This window comes from Trematomus bernacchii, unplaced genomic scaffold, assembly GCF_902827165.1.
Source record: "Trematomus bernacchii unplaced genomic scaffold, fTreBer1.1, whole genome shotgun sequence".
NCBI lineage: Eukaryota > Metazoa > Chordata > Actinopteri > Perciformes > Nototheniidae > Trematomus > Trematomus bernacchii.
Genome location: NW_022987777.1, coordinates 29,102 through 52,355, shown reverse-complemented (window position 1 = coordinate 52,355; position 23,254 = coordinate 29,102). Strand labels below are relative to the sequence as shown.

Genomic DNA, 23,254 nt, shown 5'->3' with positions numbered 1-23,254 from the left:
AAAGTGGACACTATATTGTGTCGCAAGAAGCTTTTGCAAACATTGTTGCAATACCGAGGCTTGACAACTTTTTGGTTTCAATTAACTCCTTAGGGTATCTGGAACCTTTATGACTTATTCAAGTAGGCCAAAGAGAGAGCATATCTGTGCTACAATAAGGCACTGCTGGGATTTGAACCCAGGATCTCCTGTTTACTAGACAGGCACTTTAACCAACTAAGCCACAGCACCCTCTTAAATAGTTCTTCTTTTGAATCAAAGTAGGGGATATTCCAGTTTGCTTTACCTGTGGAATGAGATAAAACAACCCGGGGAAGTGCGAGGGGCTGTTCATTAATGGGTCAGTTAATTAATGAACATTTCTGAGTTTTATTTTTCAGGCAAAATGTACTGTAGAATTGTCTTTTTCAGTCAGGATGGCCGAGCGGTCTAAGGCACTGCGTTCATGTCGCAGTCTCCTCTGGAGGCGTGGGTTCGCATCAAACTTCTGACAAATGGTGTTTTTCACTGTAACAATTCAGTGAGACATGATCTTGGGAAAGAAATGTAAGCATATTGTTACAAGACAGCCCATGACCAATCCAGTGTTGCAGAGCTGTATTGGTTAAATGCCTAAATGTCTAAATGCTGGCTGCTGACTTGGTTACTACAAAAAAAAGACACAGAAAAACCTACAAGGATCTACAAGGTGACTCTAAATAGACCGAGAAAAACAAGTATATGCAGACTTTGTTTTTATTTAGCCCAAACCAGTTCATTTTTTTCACCTCTATTCTGCCCGGCAACAGTCGAAAAATAGTCATATCGAGTAAAGCAACACAACACAAATAACCTGGGTTTGGAACAGTAACATAATATTGTTAATATATGTGAAAAAAAGTCCATCTTTTTCAATGATTACAGTTTTTTTCAGTTGCTAACACACTAAAATGACATGTACAGCACATGGTTAAAACACACCTGTTAGCTATCCTGGTTCCAAAATCCAACATGGAAGCTGCTGAAATGTCGGTTCTCCCAGGTTCCAAATGTTCAAACAATCCGTCATCCACATTTTTGACAGCGTTGGATTCAAAGAGGTGAGCAGAGTGGCGCAGCGGAAGCGTGCTGGGCCCATAACCCAGAGGTCGATGGATCGAAACCATCCTCTGCTAATTGTAAAAGCTTTGGGTCAGTAGGGTCCTTGTCCTTTCCATCCTTATTCAGAAGGAAACACGTTTACAAGACAAAGCATCCATTATCGAAATGTTAAATTGCTTAACTCTTTAGTGCCCAAAGTGGACACTATATTGTGTCGCAAGAAGCTTTTGCAAACATTGTTGCAATACCGAGGCTTGACAACTTTTGGTTTCAATTAACTCCTTTAGGGTATCTGGAACCTTTATGACTTATTCAAGTAGGCCAAAGAGAGAGCATATCTGTGCTACAATAAGGCACTGCTGGGATTTGAACCCAGGATCTCCTGTTTACTAGACAGGCACTTTAACCCAACTAAGCCACAGCACCCTCTTAAATAGTTCTTCTTTTGAATCAAAGTAGGGGATATTCCAGTTTGCTTTACCTGTGGTAATGAGTATAAACACAACCCGGGGAAGTGCGAGGGGCTGTTCATTAATGGGTCAGTTAATTAATGAACATTTCTGAGTTTTATTTTTCAGGCAAAATGTACTGTAGAATTGTCTTTTTCAGTCAGGATGGCCGAGCGGTCTAAGGCACTGCGTTCATGTCGCAGTCTCCTCTGGAGGCGTGGGTTCGCATCAAACTTCTGACAAATGGTGTTTTTCACTGTAACATTCAGTGAGACATGATCTTGGGAAAGAAATGTAAGCATATTGTTACAAGACAGCCCATGACCAAATCCAGTGTTGCAAGAGCTGTATTGGTTAAATGCTAAATGTTAAATGCTGCTGCTGACTTGGTTACTACAAAAAAAAGACACAGAAAAACCTACAAGGATCTACAAGGTGACTCTAAATAGACCAAGAAAAACAAGTATATGCGGACTTGTTTTTATTAGCCAAACCAGTTCATTTTTTTTCACCTCTATTCTGCCCGGCAACAGTCGAAAAATAGGTCATATCGAGTAAAGCAACACAACACAAATAACCTGGGTTTGGAACAGTAACTAATATTGTTAATATTGTGAAAAAAGTCATCTTTTTCAATGATTACAGTTTTTTCAGTTGCTAACACACTAAAATGACACGTACAGCACATGGTTAAAACACACCTGTTAGCTATCCTGGTTCCAAAATCCAACATGGAAGCTGCTGAAATGTCGGTTCTCCCAGTTCCAAATGTTCAAACAATCCGTCATCCACATTTTTGTACAGCGTTGGATTCAAAGAGGTGAGCAGAGTGGCGCAGCGGAAGCGTGCTGGGCCCATAACCCAGAGGTCGATGGATCGAAACCATCCTCTGCTAATTTGCAAAAGCTTTGGGTCAGTAGGGTCCTTGACCTTTCATCCTATTAGAAGGAAACACAGTTTTACAAGACAAGCATCCGTTATCGAAAATGTTAAATTGCTTAACTCTTTAGTGCCAAAGTGGACACTATATTGTGTCGCAAGAAGCTTTTGCAAACATTGTTGCAATACCGAGGCTTGACAACTTTTTGGTTTCAATTAACTCCTTTGGGTATCTGGAACCTTTATGACTTATTCAAGTAGGCCAAAGAGAGAGCATGTCTGTGCTACAATAAGGCACTGCTGGGATTTGAACCCAGGATCTCCTGTTTACTAGACAGGCCCTTTAACAAAACTAAGCCACAGCAAATAGTTCTTCTTTTTAATCAAAGTAGGGGATATTCCAGTTTGCTTTACCTGTGGAAGGAGGTAAAACAACCCCGGGAAGTGCATTAGTTAGCATTTTTTCGCAAAATGCTAATTCTAAGGCTTGGTATTACTGTTGTGTTTCTTTTAGCTAAAAATGGTTCATATCTTCAGTTAGCTGAGATTATTATTATTATGAGAGTGCTACACATTAATAGTTTCATAAATTTAAGAAGCCCTGAGACATTATCTAAAAAAAAAAAAGTGGGAGGGGTCCAATGGGGGGATCGCCGGGCTTAAGAGGTTAATTAACTGACCCATTAATGAACAGCCCCTCGCACTTCCCCGGGTTGTTTTACCTCATTCCACAGGTAAAGCAAACTGGAATATCCCCTACTTTGATTCAAAAGAAGAACTATTTAAGAGGGTGCTGTGGCTTAGTTGGTTAAAGTGCCTGTCTAGTAAACAGGAGATGCTGGGTTCAAATCCCAGCAGTGCCTTATTGTAGCACAGATATGCTCTCTCTTTGGCCTACTTGAATAAGTCATAAAGGTTCCAGATACCCTAAGGAGTTAATTGAAACCAAAAAGTTGTCAAGCCTCGGTATTGCAACAATGTTTGCAAAAGCTTCTTGCGACACAATATAGTGTCCACTTTGGCACTAAAGAGTTAAGCAATTTAACATTTTCGATAATGGATGCTTAGTCTTGTGAACGTGTTTCCTTCTGAATAAGGATGGAAAGGACAAGGACCCTACTGACCCAAAGCTTTTACAATTAGCAGAGGATGGTTTCGATCCATCGACCTCTGGGTTATGGGCCCAGCACGCTTCCGCTGCGCCACTCTGCTCACCTCTTTGAATCCAACGCTGTCAAAAATGTGGATGACGGATTGTTTGAACATTTGGAACCTGGGAGAACCGACATTTCAGCAGCTTACATGTTGGATTTTGGAACCAGGATAGCTAACAGGTGTGTTTTAACCATGTGCTGTACGTGTCATTTTAGTGTGTTAGCAACTGAAAAAAACTGTAATCATTGAAAAAGATGACTTTTTTTCACAATATTAACAATATTATGTTACTGTTCCAAACCCAGGTTATTTGTGTTGTGTTGCTTTACTCGATATGACTATTTTTCGACTGTTGCCGGGCAGAATAGAGGTGAAAAAAAATGAACTGGTTTGGGCTAAATAAAAACAAAGTCCGCATATACTTGTTTTTCTCGGTCTATTTAGAGTCACCTTGTAGATCCTTGTAGGTTTTTCTGTGTCTTTTTTTTGTAGTAACCAAGTCAGCAGCAGCATTTAGCATTTAGCATTTAACCAATACAGCTCTTGCAACACTGGATTTGGTCATGGGCTGTCTTGTAACAATATGCTTACATTTCTTTCCCAAGATCATGTCTCACTGAATGTTACAGTGAAAAACACCATTTGTCAGAAGTGGGATTCGAACCCACGCCTCCAGAGGAGACTGCGACCTGAACGCAGCGCCTTAGACCGCTCGGCCATCCTGACTGAAAAAGACAATTCTACAGTACATTTTGCCTGAAAAATAAAACTCAGAAATGTTCATTAATTAACTGACCCATTAATGAACAGCCCCTCGCACTTCCCCGGGTTGTTTTACCTCATTCCACAGGTAAAGCAAACTGGAATATCCCCTACTTTGATTCAAAAGAAGAACTATTTAAGAGGGTGCTGTGGCTTAGTTGGTTAAAGTGCCTGTCTAGTAAACAGGAGATCCTGGGTTCAAATCCCAGCAGTGCCTTATTGTAGCACAGATATGCTCTCTCTTTGGCCTACTTGAATAAGTCATAAAGGTTCCAGATACCCTAAGGAGTTAATTGAAACCAAAAAGTTGTCAAGCCTCGGTATTGCAACAATGTTTGCAAAAGCTTCTTGCGACACAATATAGTGTCCACTTTGGCACTAAAGAGTTAAGCAATTTAACATTTTCGATAATGGATGCTTAGTCTTGTGAACGTGTTTCCTTCTGAATAAGGATGGAAAGGACAAGGACCCTACTGACCCAAAGCTTTTACAATTAGCAGAGGATGGTTTCGATCCATCGACCTCTGGGTTATGGGCCCAGCACGCTTCCGCTGCGCCACTCTGCTCACCTCTTTGAATTCAACGCTGTCAAAAATGTGGATGACGGATTGTTTGAACATTTGGAACCTGGGAGAACCGACATTTCAGCAGCTTACATGTTGGATTTTGGAACCAGGATAGCTAACAGGTGTGTTTTAACCATGTGCTGTACGTGTCATTTTAGTGTGTTAGCAACTGAAAAAAACTGTAATCATTGTAAAAGATGACTTTTTTTCACAATATTAACAATATTATGTTACTGTTCCAAACCCAGGTTATTTGTATTTTGTGTTGCTTTACTCGATATGACTATTTTTCGACTGTTGCCGGGCAGAATAGAGGTGAAAAAAAATGAACTGGTTTGGGCTAAATAAAAACAAAGTCCGCATATACTTGTTTTTCTCGGTCTATTTAGAGTCACCTTGTAGATCCTTGTAGGTTTTTCTGTGTCTTTTTTTTGTAGTAACCAAGTCAGCAGCAGCATTTAGCATTTAGCATTTAACCAATACAGCTCTTGCAACACTGGATTTGGTCATGGGCTGTCTTGTAACAATATGCTTACATTTCTTTCCCAAGATCATGTCTCACTGAATGTTACAGTGAAAAACACCATTTGTCAGAAGTGGGATTCGAACCCACGCCTCCAGAGGAGACTGCGACCTGAACGCAGCGCCTTAGACCGCTCGGCCATCCTGACTGAAAAAGACAATTCTACAGTACATTTTGCCTGTAAAATAAAACTCAGAAATGTTCATTAATTAACTGACCCATTAATGAACAGCCCCTCGCACTTCCCCGGGTTGTTTTACCTCATTCCACAGGTAAAGCAAACTGGAATATCCCCTACTTTGATTCAAAAGAAGAACTCTTTAAGAGGGTGCTGTGGCTTAGTTGGTTAAAGCGCCTGTCTAGTAAACAGGAGATCATGGGTTCAAATCCCAGCAGTGCCTTATTGTAGCACAGATATGCGCTCTCTTTGGCCTACTTGAATAAGTCATAAAGGTTCCAGATACCCTAAGGAGTTAATTGAAACCAAAAAGTTGTCAAGCCTCGGTATTGCAACAATGTTTGCAAAAGCTTCTTGCGACACAATATAGTGTCCACTTTGGCACTAAAGAGTTAAGCAATTTAACATTTTCGATAATGGATGCTTAGTCTTGTGAACGTGTTTCCTTCTGAATAAGGATGGAAAGGACAAGGACCCTACTGACCCAAAGCTTTTACAATTAGCAGAGGATGGTTTCGATCCATCGACCTCTGGGTTATGGGCCCAGCACGCTTCCGCTGCGCCACTCTGCTCACCTCTTTGAATCCAACGCTGTCAAAAATGTGGATGACGGATTGTTTGAACATTTGGAACCTGGGAGAACCGACATTTAAGCAGCTTACATGTTGGATTTTGGAACCAGGATAGCTAACAGGTGTGTTTTAACCATGTGCTGTACGTGTCATTTTAGTGTGTTAGCAACTGAAAAAAACTGTAATCATTGAAAAAGATGACTTTTTTTCACAATATTAACAATATTATGTTACTGTTCCAAACCCAGGTTATTTGTGTTGTGTTGCTTTACTCGATATGACTATTTTTCGACTGTTGCCGGGCAGAATAGAGGTGAAAAAAAATGAACTGGTTTGGGCTAAATAAAAACAAAGTCCGCATATACTTGTTTTTCTCGGTCTATTTAGAGTCACCTTGTAGATCCTTGTAGGTTTTTCTGTGTCTTTTTTTTGTAGTAACCAAGTCAGCAGCAGCATTTAGCATTTAGCATTTAACCAATACAGCTCTTGCAACACTGGATTTGGTCATGGGCTGTCTTGTAACAATATGCTTACATTTCTTTCCCAAGATCATGTCTCACTGAATGTTACAGTGAAAAACACCATTTGTCAGAAGTGGGATTCGAACCCACGCCTCCAGAGGAGACTGCGACCTGAACGCAGCGCCTTAGACCGCTCGGCCATCCTGACTGAAAAAGACAATTCTACAGTACATTTTGCCTGAAAAATAAAACTCAGAAATGTTCATTAATGAACTGACCCATTAATGAACAGCCCCTCGCACTTCCCCGGGTTGTTTTACCTCCTTCCACAGGTAAAGCAAACTGGAATATCCCCTACTTTGATTCAAAAGAAGAACTATTTAAGAGGGTGCTGTGGCTTAGTTGGTTAAAGTGCCTGTCTAGTAAACAGGAGATCCTGGGTTCAAATCCCAGCAGTGCCTTATTGTAGCACAGATATGCTCTCTCTTTGGCCTACTTGAATAAGTCATAAAGGTTCCAGATACCCTAAGGAGTTAATTGAAACCAAAAAGTTGTCAAGCCTCGGTATTGCAACAATGTTTGCAAAAGCTTCTTGCGACACAATATAGTGTCCACTTTGGCACTAAAGAGTTAAGCAATTTAACATTTTCGATAATGGATGCTTAGTCTTGTGAACGTGTTTCCTTCTGAATAAGGATGGAAAGGACAAGGACCCTACTGACCCAAAGCTTTTACAATTAGCAGAGGATGGTTTCGATCCATCGACCTCTGGGTTATGGGCCCAGCACGCTTCCGCTGCGCCACTCTGCTCACCTCTTTGAATCCAACGCTGTCAAAAATGTGGATGACGGATTGTTTGAACATTTGGAACCTGGGAGAACCGACATTTCAGCAGCTTACATGTTGGATTTTGGAACCAGGATAGCTAACAGGTGTGTTTTAACCATGTGCTGTACGTGTCATTTTAGTGTGTTAGCAACTGAAAAAAACTGTAATCATTGAAAAAGATGACTTTTTTTCACAATATTAACAATATTATGTTACTGTTCCAAACCCAGGTTATTTGTGTTGTGTTGCTTTACTCGATATGACTATTTTTCGACTGTTGCCGGGCAGAATAGAGGTGAAAAAAAATGAACTGGTTTGGGCTAAATAAAAACAAAGTCCGCATATACTTGTTTTTCTCGGTCTATTTAGAGTCACCTTGTAGATCCTTGTAGGTTTTTCTGTGTCTTTTTTTTGTAGTAACCAAGTCAGCAGCAGCATTTAGCATTTAGCATTTAACCAATACAGCTCTTGCAACACTGGATTTGGTCATGGGCTGTCTTGTAACAATATGCTTACATTTCTTTCCCAAGATCATGTCTCACTGAATGTTACAGTGAAAAACACCATTTGTCAGAAGTGGGATTCGAACCCACGCCTCCAGAGGAGACTGCGACCTGAACGCAGCGCCTTAGACCGCTCGGCCATCCTGACTGAAAAAGGCAATTCTCCAGTACATTTTGCCTGAAAAATAAAACTCAGAAATGTTCATTAATTAACTGACCCATTAATGAACAGCCCCTCGCACTTCCCCGGGTTGTTTTACCTCCTTCCACAGGTAAAGCAAACTGGAATATCCCCTACTTTGATTCAAAAGAAGAACTATTTAAGAGGGTGCTGTGGCTTAGTTGGTTAAAGTGCCTGTCTAGTAAACAGGAGATCCTGGGTTCAAATCCCAGCAGTGCCTTATTGTAGCACAGATATGCTCTCTCTTTGGCCTACTTGAATAAGTCATAAAGGTTCCAGATACCCTAAGGAGTTAATTGAAACCAAAAAGTTGTCAAGCCTCGGTATTGCAACAATGTTTGCAAAAGCTTCTTGCGACACAATATAGTGTCCACTTTGGCACTAAAGAGTTAAGCAATTTAACATTTTCGATAATGGATGCTTAGTCTTGTGAACGTGTTTCCTTCTGAATAAGGATGGAAAGGACAAGGACCCTACTGACCCAAAGCTTTTACAATTAGCAGAGGATGGTTTCGATCCATCGACCTCTGGGTTATGGGCCCAGCACGCTTCCGCTGCGCCACTCTGCTCACCTCTTTAAATTCAACGCTGTCAAAAATGTGGATGACGGATTGTTTGAACATTTGGAACCTGGGAGAACCGACATTTCAGCAGCTTACATGTTGGATTTTGGAACCAGGATAGCTAACAGGTGTGTTTTAACCATGTGCTGTACGTGTCATTTTAGTGTGTTAGCAACTGAAAACAACTGTAATCATTGTAAAAGATGACTTTTTTTCACAATATTAACAATATTATGTTACTGTTCCAAACCCAGGTTATTTGTATTTTGTGTTGCTTTACTCGATATGACTATTTTTCGACTGTTGCCGGGCAGAATAGAGGTGAAAAAAAATGAACTGGTTTGGGCTAAATAAAAACAAAGTCCGCATATACTTGTTTTTCTCGGTCTATTTAGAGTCACCTTGTCGATCCTTGTAGGTTTTTCTGTGTCTTTTTTTTGTAGTAACCAAGTCAGCAGCAGCATTTAGCATTTAGCATTTAACCAATACAGCTCTTGCAACACTGGATTTGGTCATGGGCTGTCTTGTAACAATATGCTTACATTTCTTTCCCAAGATCATGTCTCACTGAATGTTACAGTGAAAAACACCATTTGTCAGAAGTGGGATTCGAACCCACGCCTCCAGAGGAGACTGCGACCTGAACGCAGCGCCTTAGACCGCTCGGCCATCCTGACTGAAAAAGGCAATTCTCCAGTACATTTTGCCTGAAAAATAAAACTCAGAAATGTTCATTAATGAACTGACCCATTAATGAACAGCCCCTCGCACTTCCCCGGGTTGTTTTACCTCCTTCCACAGGTAAAGCAAACTGGAATATCCCCTACTTTGATTCAAAAGAAGAACTATTTAAGAGGGTGCTGTGGCTTAGTTGGTTAAAGTGCCTGTCTAGTAAACAGGAGATCCTGGGTTCAAATCCCAGCAGTGCCTTATTGTAGCACAGATATGCTCTCTCTTTGGCCTACTTGAATAAGTCATAAAGGTTCCAGATACCCTAAGGAGTTAATTGAAACCAAAAAGTTGTCAAGCCTCGGTATTGCAACAATGTTTGCAAAAGCTTCTTGCGACACAATTTCGTGTCCACTTTGGCACTAAAGAGTTAAGCAATTTAACATTTTCGATAATGGATGCTTAGTCTTGTGAACGTGTTTCCTTCTGAATAAGGATGGAAAGGACAAGGACCCTACTGACCCAAAGCTTTTACAATTAGCAGAGGATGGTTTCGATCCATCGACCTCTGGGTTATGGGCCCAGCACGCTTCCGCTGCGCCACTCTGCTCACCTCTTTAAATTCAACGCTGTCAAAAATGTGGATGACGGATTGTTTGAACATTTGGAACCTGGGAGAACCGACATTTCAGCAGCTTACATGTTGGATTTTGGAACCAGGATAGCTAACAGGTGTGTTTTAACCATGTGCTGTACGTGTCATTTTAGTGTGTTAGCAACTGAAAAAAACTGTAATCATTGAAAAAGATGACTTTTTTTCACAATATTAACAATATTATGTTACTGTTCCAAACCCAGGTTATTTGTATTTTGTGTTGCTTTACTCGATATGACTATTTTTCGACTGTTGCCGGGCAGAATAGAGGTGAAAAAAAATGAACTGGTTTGGGCTAAATAAAAACAAAGTCCGCATGTACTTGTTTTTCTCGGCCTATTTAGAGTCACCTTGTCGATCCTTGTAGGTTTTTCTGTGTCTTTTTTTTGTAGTAACCAAGTCAGCAGCAGCATTTAGCATTTAGCATTTAACCAATACAGCTCTTGCAACACTGGATTTGGTCATGGGCTGTCTTGTAACAATATGCTTACATTTCTTTCCCAAGATCATGTCTCACTGAATGTTACAGTGAAAAACACCATTTGTCAGAAGTGGGATTCGAACCCACGCCTCCAGAGGAGACTGCGACCTGAACGCAGCGCCTTAGACCGCTCGGCCATCCTGACTGAAAAAGACAATTCTACAGTACATTTTGCCTGAAAAATAAAACTCAGAAATGTTCATTAATTAACTGACCCATTAATGAACAGCCCCTCGCACTTCCCCGGGTTGTTTTACCTCCTTCCACAGGTAAAGCAAACTGGAATATCCCCTACTTTGATTCAAAAGAAGAACTATTTAAGAGGGTGCTGTGGCTTAGTTTGTTAAAGTGCCTGTCTAGTAAACAGGAGATCCTGGGTTCAAATCCCAGCAGTGCCTTATTGTAGCACAGATATGCTCTCTCTTTGGCCTACTTGAATAAGTCATAAAGGTTCCAGATACCCTAAGGAGTTAATTGAAACCAAAAAGTTGTCAAGCCTCGGTATTGCAACAATGTTTGCAAAAGCTTCTTGCGACACAATATAGTGTCCACTTTGGCACTAAAGAGTTAAGCAATTTAACATTTTCGATAATGGATGCTTAGTCTTGTGAACGTGTTTCCTTCTGAATAAGGATGGAAAGGACAAGGACCCTACTGACCCAAAGCTTTTACAATTAGCAGAGGATGGTTTCGATCCATCGACCTCTGGGTTATGGGCCCAGCACGCTTCCGCTGCGCCACTCTGCTCACCTCTTTGAATCCAACGCTGTCAAAAATGTGGATGACGGATTGTTTGAACATTTGGAACCTGGGAGAACCGACATTTCAGCAGCTTACATGTTGGATTTTGGAACCAGGATAGCTAACAGGTGTGTTTTAACCATGTGCTGTACGTGTCATTTTAGTGTGTTAGCAACTGAAAAAAACTGTAATCATTGAAAAAGATGACTTTTTTTCACAATATTAACAATATTATGTTACTGTTCCAAACCCAGGTTATTTGTGTTGTGTTGCTTTACTCGATATGACTATTTTTCGACTGTTGCCGGGCAGAATAGAGGTGAAAAAAAATGAACTGGTTTGGGCTAAATAAAAACAAAGTCCGCATATACTTGTTTTTCTCGGTCTATTTAGAGTCACCTTGTCGATCCTTGTAGGTTTTTCTGTGTCTTTTTTTTGTAGTAACCAAGTCAGCAGCAGCATTTAGCATTTAGCATTTAACCAATACAGCTCTTGCAACACTGGATTTGGTCATGGGCTGTCTTGTAACAATATGCTTACATTTCTTTCCCAAGATCATGTCTCACTGAATGTTACAGTGAAAAACACCATTTGTCAGAAGTGGGATTCGAACCCACGCCTCCAGAGGAGACTGCGACCTGAACGCAGCGCCTTAGACCGCTCGGCCATCCTGACTGAAAAAGGCAATTCTCCAGTACATTTTGCCTGAAAAATAAAACTCAGAAATGTTCATTAATGAACTGACCCATTAATGAACAGCCCCTCGCACTTCCCCGGGTTGTTTTACCTCCTTCCACAGGTAAAGCAAACTGGAATATCCCCTACTTTGATTCAAAAGAAGAACTATTTAAGAGGGTGCTGTGGCTTAGTTTGTTAAAGTGCCTGTCTAGTAAACAGGAGATCCTGGGTTCAAATCCCAGCAGTGCCTTATTGTAGCACAGACATGCTCTCTCTTTGGCCTACTTGAATAAGTCATAAAGGTTCCAGATACCCAAAGGAGTTAATTGAAACCAAAAAGTTGTCAAGCCTCGGTATTGCAACAATGTTTGCAAAAGCTTCTTGCGACACAATTTCGTGTCCACTTTGGCACTAAAGAGTTAAGCAATTTAACATTTTCGATAATGGATGCTTAGTCTTGTGAACGTGTTTCCTTCTGAATAAGGATGGAAAGGACAAGGACCCTACTGACCCAAAGCTTTTACAATTAGCAGAGGATGGTTTCGATCCATCGACCTCTGGGTTATGGGCCCAGCACGCTTCCGCTGCGCCACTCTGCTCACCTCTTTAAATTCAACGCTGTCAAAAATGTGGATGACGGATTGTTTGAACATTTGGAACCTGGGAGAACCGACATTTCAGCAGCTTACATGTTGGATTTTGGAACCAGGATAGCTAACAGGTGTGTTTTAACCATGTGCTGTACGTGTCATTTTAGTGTGTTAGCAACTGAAAAAAACTGTAATCATTGTAAAAGATGACTTTTTTTCACAATATTAACAATATTATGTTACTGTTCCAAACCCAGGTTATTTGTGTTGTGTTGCTTTACTCGATATGACTATTTTTCGACTGTTGCCGGGCAGAATAGAGGTGAAAAAAAATGAACTGGTTTGGGCTAAATAAAAACAAAGTCCGCATATACTTGTTTTTCTCGGTCTATTTAGAGTCACCTTGTAGATCCTTGTAGGTTTTTCTGTGTCTTTTTTTTGTAGTAACCAAGTCAGCAGCAGCATTTAGCATTCAGCATTTAACCAATACAGCTCTTGCAACACTGGATTTGGTCTTGGGCTGTCTTGTAACAATATGCTTACATTTCTTTCCCAAGATCATGTCTCACTGAATGTTACAGTGAAAAACACCATTTGTCAGAAGTGGGATTCGAACCCACGCCTCCAGAGGAGACTGCGACCTGAACGCAGCGCCTTAGACCGCTCGGCCATCCTGACTGAAAAAGGCAATTCTCCAGTACATTTTGCCTGAAAAATAAAACTCAGAAATGTTCATTAATTAACTGACCCATTAATGAACAGCCCCTCGCACTTCCCCGGGTTGTTTTACCTCCTTCCACAGGTAAAGCAAACTGGAATATCCCCTACTTTGATTCAAAAGAAGAACTATTTAAGAGGGTGCTGTGGCTTAGTTGGTTAAAGTGCCTGTCTAGTAAACAGGAGATCCTGGGTTCAAATCCCAGCAGTGCCTTATTGTAGCACAGATATGCTCTCTCTTTGGCCTACTTGAATAAGTCATAAAGGTTCCAGATACCCTAAGGAGTTAATTGAAACCAAAAAGTTGTCAAGCCTCGGTATTGCAACAATGTTTGCAAAAGCTTCTTGCGACACAATATAGTGTCCACTTTGGCACTAAAGAGTTAAGCAATTTAACATTTTCGATAATGGATGCTTAGTCTTGTGAACGTGTTTCCTTCTGAATAAGGATGGAAAGGACAAGGACCCTACTGACCCAAAGCTTTTACAATTAGCAGAGGATGGTTTCGATCCATCGACCTCTGGGTTATGGGCCCAGCACGCTTCCGCTGCGCCACTCTGCTCACCTCTTTAAATTCAACGCTGTCAAAAATGTGGATGACGGATTGTTTGAACATTTGGAACCTGGGAGAACCGACATTTCAGCAGCTTACATGTTGGATTTTGGAACCAGGATAGCTAACAGGTGTGTTTTAACCATGTGCTGTACGTGTCATTTTAGTGTGTTAGCAACTGAAAAAATCTGTAATCATTGAAAAAGATGACTTTTTTTCACAATATTAACAATATTATGTTACTGTTCCAAACCCAGGTTACTTGTGTTGTGTTGCTTTACTCGATATGACTATTTTTCGACTGTTGCCGGGCAGAATAGAGGTGAAAAAAAATGAACTGGTTTGGGCTAAATAAAAACAAAGTCCGCATGTACTTGTTTTTCTCGGTCTATTTAGAGTCACCTTGTCGATCCTTGTAGGTTTTTCTGTGTCTTTTTTTTGTAGTAACCAAGTCAGCAGCATTAGCATTTAGCATTTAACCAATACAGCTCTTGCAACACTGGATTTGGTCATGGGCTGTCTTGTAACAATATGCTTACATTTCTTTCCCAAGATCATGTCTCACTGAATGTTACAGTGAAAAACACCATTTGTCAGAAGTGGGATTCGAACCCACGCCTCCAGAGGAGACTGCGACCTGAACGCAGCGCCTTAGACCGCTCGGCCATCCTGACTGAAAAAGACAATTCTACAGTACATTTTGCCTGAAAAATAAAACTCAGAAATGTTCATTAATTAACTGACCCATTAATGAACAGCCCCTCGCACTTCCCCGGGTTGTTTTACCTCCTTCCACAGGTAAAGCTAACTGGAATATCCCCTACTTTGATTCAAAAGAAGAACTATTTAAGAGGGTGCTGTGGCTTAGTTGGTTAAAGTGCCTGTCTAGTAAACAGGAGATCCTGGGTTCAAATCCCAGCAGTGCCTTATTGTAGCACAGATATGCTCTCTCTTTGGCCTACTTGAATAAGTCATAAAGGTTCCAGATACCCTAAGGAGTTAATTGAAACCAAAAAGTTGTCAAGCCTCGGTATTGCAACAATGTTTGCAAAAGCTTCTTGCGACACAATATAGTGTCCACTTTGGCACTAAAGAGTTAAGCAATTTAACATTTTCGATAATGGATGCTTAGTCTTGTGAACGTGTTTCCTTCTGAATAAGGATGGAAAGGACAAGGACCCTACTGACCCAAAGCTTTTACAATTAGCAGAGGATGGTTTCGATCCATCGACCTCTGGGTTATGGGCCCAGCACGCTTCCGCTGCGCCACTCTGCTCACCTCTTTGAATCCAACGCTGTCAAAAATGTGGATGACGGATTGTTTGAACATTTGGAACCTGGGAGAACCGACATTTCAGCAGCTTACATGTTGGATTTTGGAACCAGGATAGCTAACAGGTGTGTTTTAACCATGTGCTGTACGTGTCATTTTAGTGTGTTAGCAACTGAAAAAAACTGTAATCATTGAAAAAGATGACTTTTTTTCACAATATTAACAATATTATGTTACTGTTCCAAACCCAGGTTATTTGTGTTGTGTTGCTTTACTCGATATGACTATTTTTCGACTGTTGCCGGGCAGAATAGAGGTGAAAAAAAATGAACTGGTTTGGGCTAAATAAAAACAAAGTCCGCATATACTTGTTTTTCTCGGTCTATTTAGAGTCACCTTGTAGATCCTTGTAGGTTTTTCTGTGTCTTTTTTTTGTAGTAACCAAGTCAGCAGCAGCATTTAGCATTTAACCAATACAGCTCTTGCAACACTGGATTTGGTCATGGGCTGTCTTGTAACAATATGCTTACATTTCTTTCCCAAGATCATGTCTCACTGAATGTTACAGTGAAAAACACCATTTGTCAGAAGTGGGATTCGAACCCACGCCTCCAGAGGAGACTGCGACCTGAACGCAGCGCCTTAGACGGCCATCCTGACTGAAAAAGACAATTCTACAGTACATTTTGCCTGAAAAATAAAACTCAGAAATGTTCATTAATTAACTGACCCATTAATGAACAGCCCCTCGCACTTCCCCGGGTTGTTTTACCTCCTTCCACAGGTAAAGCAAACTGGAATATCCCCTACTTTGATTCAAAAGAAGAACTATTTAAAAGGGTGCTGTGGCTTAGTTGGTTAAAGTGCCTGTCTAGTAAACAGGAGATCCTGGGTTCAAATCCCAGCAGTGCCTTATTGTAGCACAAATATGCTCTCTCTTTGGCCTACTTGAATAAGTCATAAAGGTTCCAGATACCCTAAGGAGTTAATTGAAACCAAAAAGTTGTCAAGCCTCGGTATTGCAACAATGTTTGCAAAAGCTTCTTGCGACACAATATAGTGTCCACTTTGGCACTAAAGAGTTAAGCAATTTAACATTTTCGATAATGGATGCTTAGTCTTGTGAACGTGTTTCCTTCTGAATAAGGATGGAAAGGACAAGGACCCTACTGACCCAAAGCTTTTACAATTAGCAGAGGATGGTTTCGATCCATCGACCTCTGGGTTATGGGCCCAGCACGCTTCCGCTGCGCCACTCTGCTCACCTCTTTGAATCCAACGCTGTCAAAAATGTGGATGACGGATTGTTTGAACATTTGGAACCTGGGAGAACCGACATTTAAGCAGCTTACATGTTGGATTTTGGAACCAGGATAGCTAACAGGTGTGTTTTAACCATGTGCTGTACGTGTCATTTTAGTGTGTTAGCAACTGAAAAAAACTGTAATCATTGAAAAAGATGACTTTTTTTCACAATATTAACAATATTATGTTACTGTTCCAAACCCAGGTTATTTGTGTTGTGTTGCTTTACTCGATATGACTATTTTTCGACTGTTGCCGGGCAGAATAGAGGTGAAAAAAAATGAACTGGTTTGGGCTAAATAAAAACAAAGTCCGCATATACTTGTTTTTCTCAGTCTATTTAGAGTCACCTTGTAGATCCTTGTAGGTTTTTCTGTGTCTTTTTTTTGTAGTAACCAAGTCAGCAGCAGCATTTAGCATTTAGCATTTAACCAATACAGCTCTTGCAACACTGGATTTGGTCATGGGCTGTCTTGTAACAATATGCTTACATTTCTTTCCCAAGATCATGTCTCACTGAATGTTACAGTGAAAAACACCATTTGTCAGAAGTGGGATTCGAACCCACGCCTCCAGAGGAGACTGCGACCTGAACGCAGCGCCTCGGCCATCCTGACTGAAAAAGACAATTCTACAGTACATTTTGCCTGAAAAATAAAACTCAGAAATGTTCATTAATTAACTGACCCATTAATGAACAGCCCCTCGCACTTCCCCGGGTTGTTTTACCTCCTTCCACAGGTAAAGCAAACTGGAATATCCCCTACTTTGATTCAAAAGAAGAACTATTTAAAAGGGTGCTGTGGCTTAGTTGGTTAAAGTGCCTGTCTAGTAAACAGGAGATCCTGGGTTCAAATCCCAGCAGTGCCTTATTGTAGCACAGATATGCTCTCTCTTTGGCCTACTTGAATAAGTCATAAAGGTTCCAGATACCCAAAGGAGTTAATTGAAACCAAAAAGTTGTCAAGCCTCGGTATTGCAACAATGTTTGCAAAAGCTTCTTGCGACACAATATAGTGTCCACTTTGGCACTAAAGAGTTAAGCAATTTAACATTTTCGATAATGGATGCTTTGTCTTGTAAACTTGTTTCCTTCTGAATAAGGATGGAAAGGACAAGGACCCTACTGACCCAAAGCTTTTACAATTACACTGTAAGCCCCAATAAGTAAACTTAACTCAAAAAAATTAGGGCAACTGATTGCCTTAAGTATTTTAAGTTAATGAACTCAAAATTTACAATTTTCAAGAACTTAAATGATTGGATTAAATGCTATATGTACCTATTGATTACAGTCAAATTAAAAATGGCTTATTAAGTCAACTCAAATATATTCAGGTACTGTGACTTAAACATTTGAATTCACCTCTACTAATGGATTAAGTTACCAGAACTTAAAAAAACAAGTACTCAAACAGTCTTTTTTGGGTAAACAGAACTCAATATTTATTATTAATTCAACTTTAATATGTTCAGGTACCGTGACTTAAACATTTGAATGCACCTCTACTAATGGATTAAGTTACCAGAACTTTAAAAAAAAGTACTCAAAGTCTTTTTTTTTGGGTTAACAGACCTCAATATTTATTATTTCAACCAAACCAAACACATTGACTTAGTCAACTCAAAATCACATAACTTAAAACTTAAAAACATTGAGGCAACTGATTGCCTAAATTAAATCGAGTGCGACTAACTTGAACAGCTTTAGTAAATGTCTTATTTTCTAGCCCTCCTATTTAACATGCTGTCCTGTTAACATTTACAAGACAGTAAAATAAGTAATCATAAAAAAAAATAAAAAAAATGCAAAGGCAATTGTACTTCTGGCACATTTTGGTTAAAACCTGAATAGGGCAACATGGCAACAGGGCAACAACTTCAAATCACAATGACAGTCTGAACCCTTTAACTGTAAAACTCTAAAATGTAAATGAATTACATTAACAAGTATCAAATCTTCACCTGGATGAGTTAAAGTGCAGCAACAACAACAAACAAACGCATAAACACACATTCACATTATTAATGCCGGTTTATCAGAAATAGCAACTTTTTTAAGGCATTTTTTTTTTTAGAAGGAAATCACTTTGAAGTAGAGGGAAAATGCCTTAAAATGCCGCACTCCACACCTGTTTTTCAGATGGATTTCTACACATGCATCATCAAGTCATTCTTGAGGGTCTGCAACTTGGGCGACAATTTACGATCTTCCAGACCAAGTAAAATCTTCTGAGTGAACTCGAAAGTGTTTGTCAGTCCTTTGGGATAGCTGAGGTGTAGTGCATAAATTAGTCCAAACATTACCAGGAATGCATCTGCAAGTCTGGGGAGGCTGACCACAATGTCATTTTCGATGACGACAGAGATGGTCACAGGCTGATATTGCACTTGACTTGTGCCATTGTCACTGATGACAGTAAGGAGGGCCACTGCAACACCTCCAAGCTCTGGTTCGGACTCTTCCTAAATTAATGAAAGAGAGATAATAATCACAAACTGGGTGTTGGTCATGCATTACATTACATTACATTACATGTTACTTGTTATATGTCAGATTCCTCCGCGTACCACCAGTGGTACAGGTTGAGAACCACTGGCTTAAGGGATTAGACTGTTTTAATTTCTTAAACAAATGGCCGGAACCAGATACTAAAGCTGCATTACATTACATTACATGTTACTTGTTAGACGCTTTTATCCAAAGCGACTTACATACTCAATACTGTGGGCAATCCCCACAGGAGCAATTTGGGGTGAAGTGTCTTGCCCAGGGACACAACGACATGCTGACTGCAGTGGGGTTTGAACCTGTGCTCCCTTGATCCGAACACCAATGCTCTATCCACTGCGCCACAGGCAAATCTTGATTTTCTGTGTGGCAATATCTTTTGACTGCAACTCTTGGAGATATGTTTTCTAAGTTGTTCATATTTTAGTTAGAACTATGTTTTAGAGAGTTGTTTTGTCAACAGACTACACATTTAAAGGTGAAAAACAGGTGATAATCAGACGAGCGACCAGTGAACCCAAGTGCCAGGAGATAAAACATATCCAATAAATGTTTTACTTAACTTCAGTATCGCTTCAAACTAAAAAACAGATTCAGTTCATTTGTATTTGGGTGAAGGAAAACAGACCAAAACCTCTGCAAATCACACAAACTATATGGATGGATAGACAGAACCAGGATAAGTGCCAACAAATATTTGTATTTTAATGAACTCTTCACTTAATATAGAGTGGTACTGTTAATTAATTAAGGAGACTCACTGTGCAGGTTCGGAAAAATCCAGAGGTGTCCTCTTGCAGATACACAGGAAGGGCATGGATAACGGTGGTACGCCTGGTGTTGATGTCATGTAATTCCTATAACGATAAAAATATAAGCGTACAAACTGTTGACTGTGAAGTTTACTGAACAAACCTGTCAATCCAACAATCCAATCAGAACATATATCCACAGATAACCTGTTCACATCTTTAATGCAATCAGACCAATAGCAAAAACAAAGTGGGCTAATTGTAAAATTCAAAAGATATTTTTTTAATCTGTCGACTATCAACGTTAGATGTTCAACCTTTGAATTGTAAAATAATCTCTTTACCTGTTCAGCGTGGATTTTGAAAATTTCAGCCAAAGCCTCAGCTGTCTTCCCAGTTTTGGACGCCTTCTGTCTAAATATGACCATCAGTCGAGGAAGATGGCGGTCAAAAGCAGCGTAGAACGTGTTCGGCAGATTCTGGTTGGTAATCCGTTGGAACTCTGCATACACCTATTTAAAAAACAGAGCAGTAGGACAATACAGCAATGTCAATTAGTCAGTTCAAAATAAATCAAACTAGGTTAAAGTGGTATCCTCCTTACAAATGTAATAGATCCTCCAAGTTTGACCAGTCAGTTCCTTCCCTGTGGCAAGAACGAGAACTTCAGCTGGACTGTTCTTTTCCTTGCATTACATTACACCACAGGGAAGGAGCTGGAACTTTGAAGATCTATTACACTCCTATATACAGCAAATAGCCACTATAAGAGTCACAGAATGTGCCATATGTTATCAATAAAGAAGAAAACAGGAAAAAGAGAGCTAATCCATATTACCTCAGACTCCATTTTGAGAGCAGGCCAGAGGTCCATGAGCTCGTTCACTGGCGGGCACGTCCTCACTATGGTCTGTCGCCGCAGTGCAAATGTGGTCTGCATCATCTTTTTAATGAGGGGTAGGTCCATCTCAGTCTTCCTCAACAATTGTCTGCCTGAAGTGCTCAAGACTTGAGGGATCCTCTCCTTGGGGAAGGTTGGGTAGAAAGTTGACTTTGGCTGGCTTGGGTCTTTTAATGTTGGATAAATAAAAAATATTCACAGTTAATACATTTAGTTTATTATTTATCGAGTATGATAGATTATTTCTTTCTTTCAGAAAGAGAGAGAGAGAGAGAGAAGAGAGAGAGAGAGAGAGAGAGAGAGAGAGAGAGAGAGGTTTGTCTCCTTCAGACTAAAGCTGAACAAATCCTATATTTAAAATGTAATGTAAGCTACTGCCTAATAACTTCTTAAACATCCATTGAGATATTGTTAGTATGGTAAATGAATTCATGGACAAGAAATGGACAAGCGTTCACTACCGAGCCTGTTTATAACCAGGGATGCAAACTCATCAGGTATGAAAAAGGTGACAAGGATCCGAGCCCCCCGAATATCGGCTTTAAAATGAGGAATAACAGATGATTTTAGCAGTCAGAACAACTAAAGCAGTTAATAACAGAAACGCCAAAGAGTCACATCTAATAGAAATATATAAAAGCATTTACTTTAATTGTGTAGCAGTCAGTTAACTAAGTCCATAAACTCAACAAGTACTATACTTACAATTTTGAGATACTTGTACTTTACTTAAGTATGTAAATGTTTTGCTACTGTGTACTTCTACTCCACTACATGTATTGAATGCCTTTAGTTACTTCACAGATGTGGATGAATGATGTGAAATATAATCAAGTGTTAAATCAGACTTTAGTTCCACCTGGAGTAAATCCACAAGCTACCCTGCAGTATACAAAGTCATTCAAACTAGCTGCACCTTTACCAGCTTTGAGAACACTTTAATGATCAATCATTATAAAACATATCATATATATTATTCTGAAATGGACCAATCTGCACACTACTTTTACTGTCGCTACTTTAACTATATTTTGATGATAATACTTTTCTACTTTCACTTGAGGAACATTTTGAATGCAGGACTTTTACTGTAACAGAGTATTCCTACACTCTGGTACTTCTACTTTTACTCAAGCTGCTGAAGTTAGACCCTCATCGGGGAGCAGCAGAGTTCGGCCGACAGGCAGGAAGACTCGAGCACACAGCTCGTGCCCATTATAATATATACAAAAATAACACCATGCTCGCAGCCGCAGATTACTCCCCCCCCCCCCATACCCCAAAAATATTTGTATTGCAGATCTACATGAACAACACAAACTACCTATTTTGGATTCAAAACGGCGAATTTCGCCGAAAGGTGACAAGTTTGCATCCCTCGTTCCCTCGTACATCATTATATTCACTTTAACATTACCTTTCTCTGCTCTGCCCCATGTGTGTGTGTGTGTGGCCTCGCGCTCGTTGAACCCGTATACAGAGGTTGAAACCTGGGTGAAGAAGAGTGTTAAACGTTAGCAGCGGCTCTCGTAATTCAGCAGCGAGGAAGGGAACACAAACACACACAACCCTCCGCGCCTCGTGGTTTACAGTGTGGTTTATCCCCTTCAGACTAAAGCTGAACAAATCCTATATTTAAAATGTAATGTAAGCTACTGCTTAATACATTCTTAAACATCCATTGGGGAAATGTTAGTATGGTAAATGATGAATTAATGGACAACAAATGGACAAGCGTTCACTACCGAGCCTGTTTATAACTGACATCGTTATATTCAATTTAACATTACCTGTCTCTGCTCTGCTCCGTCCCGTGTGTGTGGCCTCACGCTCGTTGAAACCGTATAAAGAGGTTGAAACCTGGGTGAAGGAGAGTGTTAAACTTTAGCAGCGGGTCTCTTAATTCAGCGGCAGCGAGGAGAGCACGGAGGAAGCACACAACCCTCCGCGCCTCGTGGTTTACAGTGGATGAAAACGTTAGCTTGCTAACTGTTAGCAAACAGCTAAATGTTAGCAAAAAGTTTCGGTTTGAGGAGGTGTTAAATAGTGACTTTCAGTCCAATGCGTTCGGGGTTGCTCGTAGTAAATGGTTGGGGATATTATGACACACATTTGAGTATAAATTGATTAAACTAACATTGAAGGCTTTTATTAGGAAACCTACCTGTTCTGTTAGTGTTTCAACAGCTGCCGTCACTACGAGCATCCACAACCACAATGCATTTGGCTGAACTTTTTGAATACATAATTAGCTTAGGGGCAATGACATTTTTCATCATGTTTTAACGAACATTTCAACGTACAACAAAAAGTGACAGCCCTACTTTGGCACCAACAGTTTCCACAACTACATCTGTTACTACAAGTTAACATTATACAGTAACTGTGCAAATAATTCAATTTCTGTGAATCTGCTGACTCAACCTCTGGCTAATAATGCTAGCTAACATGCATGTATCTGGCTAACATCAACACTCTCTTTCACATGTTTAATCTCAAAATATTTGAAAAAGTGAAGAAATATGAAAAAGTGAAGAAATATGAATATTGCACTCACCAATGATGCTGATTACCACCGGAAAGTGTGGAAATTAAGTGTGAAGATCCACCTTATTGCAGGTATTACCCGCGTGCTTCATCCCGGTTTCGACAGTAGTGACGGTTAGCGACGGTTAGTGACATCAGACACACAATAATGATTAGAAATTAGTACAGTTCAATGTATA

At 40.1% G+C, this 23,254-nt stretch overlaps 1 protein-coding gene and 36 non-coding genes across 38 annotated transcripts; 14 read left to right on the top strand and 23 right to left on the bottom strand.

The window, feature by feature from the left end:
* Nucleotides 1-157: 157 nt before the first annotated feature.
* On the bottom strand, nt 158-231 carry trnat-agu. The gene has a single exon. It is a non-coding gene; the product is annotated as a tRNA-Thr (tRNA).
* Nucleotides 232-1,082: 851 nt separating this feature from the next.
* Nucleotides 1,083-1,154, top strand: trnam-cau. The gene has a single exon. It is a non-coding gene; the product is annotated as a tRNA-Met (tRNA).
* Nucleotides 1,155-1,431: 277 nt separating this feature from the next.
* On the bottom strand, nt 1,432-1,506 carry trnat-agu. The gene has a single exon. It is a non-coding gene; the product is annotated as a tRNA-Thr (tRNA).
* An 846-nt stretch (nt 1,507-2,352) lies between these two features.
* Nucleotides 2,353-2,424, top strand: trnam-cau. The gene has a single exon. It is a non-coding gene; the product is annotated as a tRNA-Met (tRNA).
* A 773-nt stretch (nt 2,425-3,197) lies between these two features.
* Nucleotides 3,198-3,271, top strand: trnat-agu. Its single transcript has one exon. It is a non-coding gene; the product is annotated as a tRNA-Thr (tRNA).
* A 277-nt stretch (nt 3,272-3,548) lies between these two features.
* Nucleotides 3,549-3,620, bottom strand: trnam-cau. The gene has a single exon. It is a non-coding gene; the product is annotated as a tRNA-Met (tRNA).
* Nucleotides 3,621-4,206: 586 nt separating this feature from the next.
* trnal-cag lies at nt 4,207-4,289 on the bottom strand. The gene has a single exon. It is a non-coding gene; the product is annotated as a tRNA-Leu (tRNA).
* Nucleotides 4,290-4,468: 179 nt separating this feature from the next.
* On the top strand, nt 4,469-4,542 carry trnat-agu. Its single transcript has one exon. It is a non-coding gene; the product is annotated as a tRNA-Thr (tRNA).
* A 277-nt stretch (nt 4,543-4,819) lies between these two features.
* On the bottom strand, nt 4,820-4,891 carry trnam-cau. The gene has a single exon. It is a non-coding gene; the product is annotated as a tRNA-Met (tRNA).
* A 588-nt stretch (nt 4,892-5,479) lies between these two features.
* Nucleotides 5,480-5,562, bottom strand: trnal-cag. Its single transcript has one exon. It is a non-coding gene; the product is annotated as a tRNA-Leu (tRNA).
* A 179-nt stretch (nt 5,563-5,741) lies between these two features.
* trnat-agu lies at nt 5,742-5,815 on the top strand. Its single transcript has one exon. It is a non-coding gene; the product is annotated as a tRNA-Thr (tRNA).
* A 277-nt stretch (nt 5,816-6,092) lies between these two features.
* Nucleotides 6,093-6,164, bottom strand: trnam-cau. The gene has a single exon. It is a non-coding gene; the product is annotated as a tRNA-Met (tRNA).
* Nucleotides 6,165-6,750: 586 nt separating this feature from the next.
* On the bottom strand, nt 6,751-6,833 carry trnal-cag. The gene has a single exon. It is a non-coding gene; the product is annotated as a tRNA-Leu (tRNA).
* A 179-nt stretch (nt 6,834-7,012) lies between these two features.
* Nucleotides 7,013-7,086, top strand: trnat-agu. Its single transcript has one exon. It is a non-coding gene; the product is annotated as a tRNA-Thr (tRNA).
* A 277-nt stretch (nt 7,087-7,363) lies between these two features.
* On the bottom strand, nt 7,364-7,435 carry trnam-cau. The gene has a single exon. It is a non-coding gene; the product is annotated as a tRNA-Met (tRNA).
* A 586-nt stretch (nt 7,436-8,021) lies between these two features.
* On the bottom strand, nt 8,022-8,104 carry trnal-cag. Its single transcript has one exon. It is a non-coding gene; the product is annotated as a tRNA-Leu (tRNA).
* Nucleotides 8,105-8,283: 179 nt separating this feature from the next.
* On the top strand, nt 8,284-8,357 carry trnat-agu. The gene has a single exon. It is a non-coding gene; the product is annotated as a tRNA-Thr (tRNA).
* Nucleotides 8,358-8,634: 277 nt separating this feature from the next.
* Nucleotides 8,635-8,706, bottom strand: trnam-cau. The gene has a single exon. It is a non-coding gene; the product is annotated as a tRNA-Met (tRNA).
* A 588-nt stretch (nt 8,707-9,294) lies between these two features.
* Nucleotides 9,295-9,377, bottom strand: trnal-cag. The gene has a single exon. It is a non-coding gene; the product is annotated as a tRNA-Leu (tRNA).
* Nucleotides 9,378-9,556: 179 nt separating this feature from the next.
* trnat-agu lies at nt 9,557-9,630 on the top strand. The gene has a single exon. It is a non-coding gene; the product is annotated as a tRNA-Thr (tRNA).
* A 277-nt stretch (nt 9,631-9,907) lies between these two features.
* trnam-cau lies at nt 9,908-9,979 on the bottom strand. The gene has a single exon. It is a non-coding gene; the product is annotated as a tRNA-Met (tRNA).
* A 588-nt stretch (nt 9,980-10,567) lies between these two features.
* On the bottom strand, nt 10,568-10,650 carry trnal-cag. Its single transcript has one exon. It is a non-coding gene; the product is annotated as a tRNA-Leu (tRNA).
* A 179-nt stretch (nt 10,651-10,829) lies between these two features.
* Nucleotides 10,830-10,903, top strand: trnat-agu. Its single transcript has one exon. It is a non-coding gene; the product is annotated as a tRNA-Thr (tRNA).
* A 277-nt stretch (nt 10,904-11,180) lies between these two features.
* Nucleotides 11,181-11,252, bottom strand: trnam-cau. Its single transcript has one exon. It is a non-coding gene; the product is annotated as a tRNA-Met (tRNA).
* A 586-nt stretch (nt 11,253-11,838) lies between these two features.
* Nucleotides 11,839-11,921, bottom strand: trnal-cag. The gene has a single exon. It is a non-coding gene; the product is annotated as a tRNA-Leu (tRNA).
* A 179-nt stretch (nt 11,922-12,100) lies between these two features.
* Nucleotides 12,101-12,174, top strand: trnat-agu. The gene has a single exon. It is a non-coding gene; the product is annotated as a tRNA-Thr (tRNA).
* A 277-nt stretch (nt 12,175-12,451) lies between these two features.
* trnam-cau lies at nt 12,452-12,523 on the bottom strand. Its single transcript has one exon. It is a non-coding gene; the product is annotated as a tRNA-Met (tRNA).
* Nucleotides 12,524-13,109: 586 nt separating this feature from the next.
* On the bottom strand, nt 13,110-13,192 carry trnal-cag. The gene has a single exon. It is a non-coding gene; the product is annotated as a tRNA-Leu (tRNA).
* A 179-nt stretch (nt 13,193-13,371) lies between these two features.
* Nucleotides 13,372-13,445, top strand: trnat-agu. Its single transcript has one exon. It is a non-coding gene; the product is annotated as a tRNA-Thr (tRNA).
* A 277-nt stretch (nt 13,446-13,722) lies between these two features.
* trnam-cau lies at nt 13,723-13,794 on the bottom strand. Its single transcript has one exon. It is a non-coding gene; the product is annotated as a tRNA-Met (tRNA).
* A 582-nt stretch (nt 13,795-14,376) lies between these two features.
* trnal-cag lies at nt 14,377-14,459 on the bottom strand. Its single transcript has one exon. It is a non-coding gene; the product is annotated as a tRNA-Leu (tRNA).
* Nucleotides 14,460-14,638: 179 nt separating this feature from the next.
* Nucleotides 14,639-14,712, top strand: trnat-agu. The gene has a single exon. It is a non-coding gene; the product is annotated as a tRNA-Thr (tRNA).
* Nucleotides 14,713-14,989: 277 nt separating this feature from the next.
* On the bottom strand, nt 14,990-15,061 carry trnam-cau. Its single transcript has one exon. It is a non-coding gene; the product is annotated as a tRNA-Met (tRNA).
* An 836-nt stretch (nt 15,062-15,897) lies between these two features.
* Nucleotides 15,898-15,971, top strand: trnat-agu. The gene has a single exon. It is a non-coding gene; the product is annotated as a tRNA-Thr (tRNA).
* A 277-nt stretch (nt 15,972-16,248) lies between these two features.
* trnam-cau lies at nt 16,249-16,320 on the bottom strand. The gene has a single exon. It is a non-coding gene; the product is annotated as a tRNA-Met (tRNA).
* An 839-nt stretch (nt 16,321-17,159) lies between these two features.
* On the top strand, nt 17,160-17,233 carry trnat-agu. Its single transcript has one exon. It is a non-coding gene; the product is annotated as a tRNA-Thr (tRNA).
* Nucleotides 17,234-17,854: 621 nt separating this feature from the next.
* Nucleotides 17,855-22,766, bottom strand: LOC117497151. Of its 2 annotated transcripts, XM_034149056.1 has the most exons (7): nt 22,693-22,766; nt 22,319-22,388; nt 21,946-22,018; nt 20,466-20,695; nt 19,972-20,139; nt 19,637-19,732; nt 17,855-18,829 (listed from the first exon to the last, which is right to left on the bottom strand). In XM_034149056.1, exons 4-7 carry the CDS (start codon nt 20,592-20,594, stop codon nt 18,515-18,517), a joined length of 708 nt encoding a protein of 235 aa, XP_034004947.1. In that variant the 5' UTR covers nt 20,595-20,695; nt 21,946-22,018; nt 22,319-22,388; nt 22,693-22,766; the 3' UTR covers nt 17,855-18,514. The 2 variants fall into 2 exon arrangements, with proteins under 2 accessions (XP_034004947.1, XP_034004949.1); XM_034149058.1 differs by lacking the exon at nt 22,693-22,766 and having other exon boundaries at nt 22,319-22,438.
* Nucleotides 22,767-23,254: the final 488 nt, after the last annotated feature.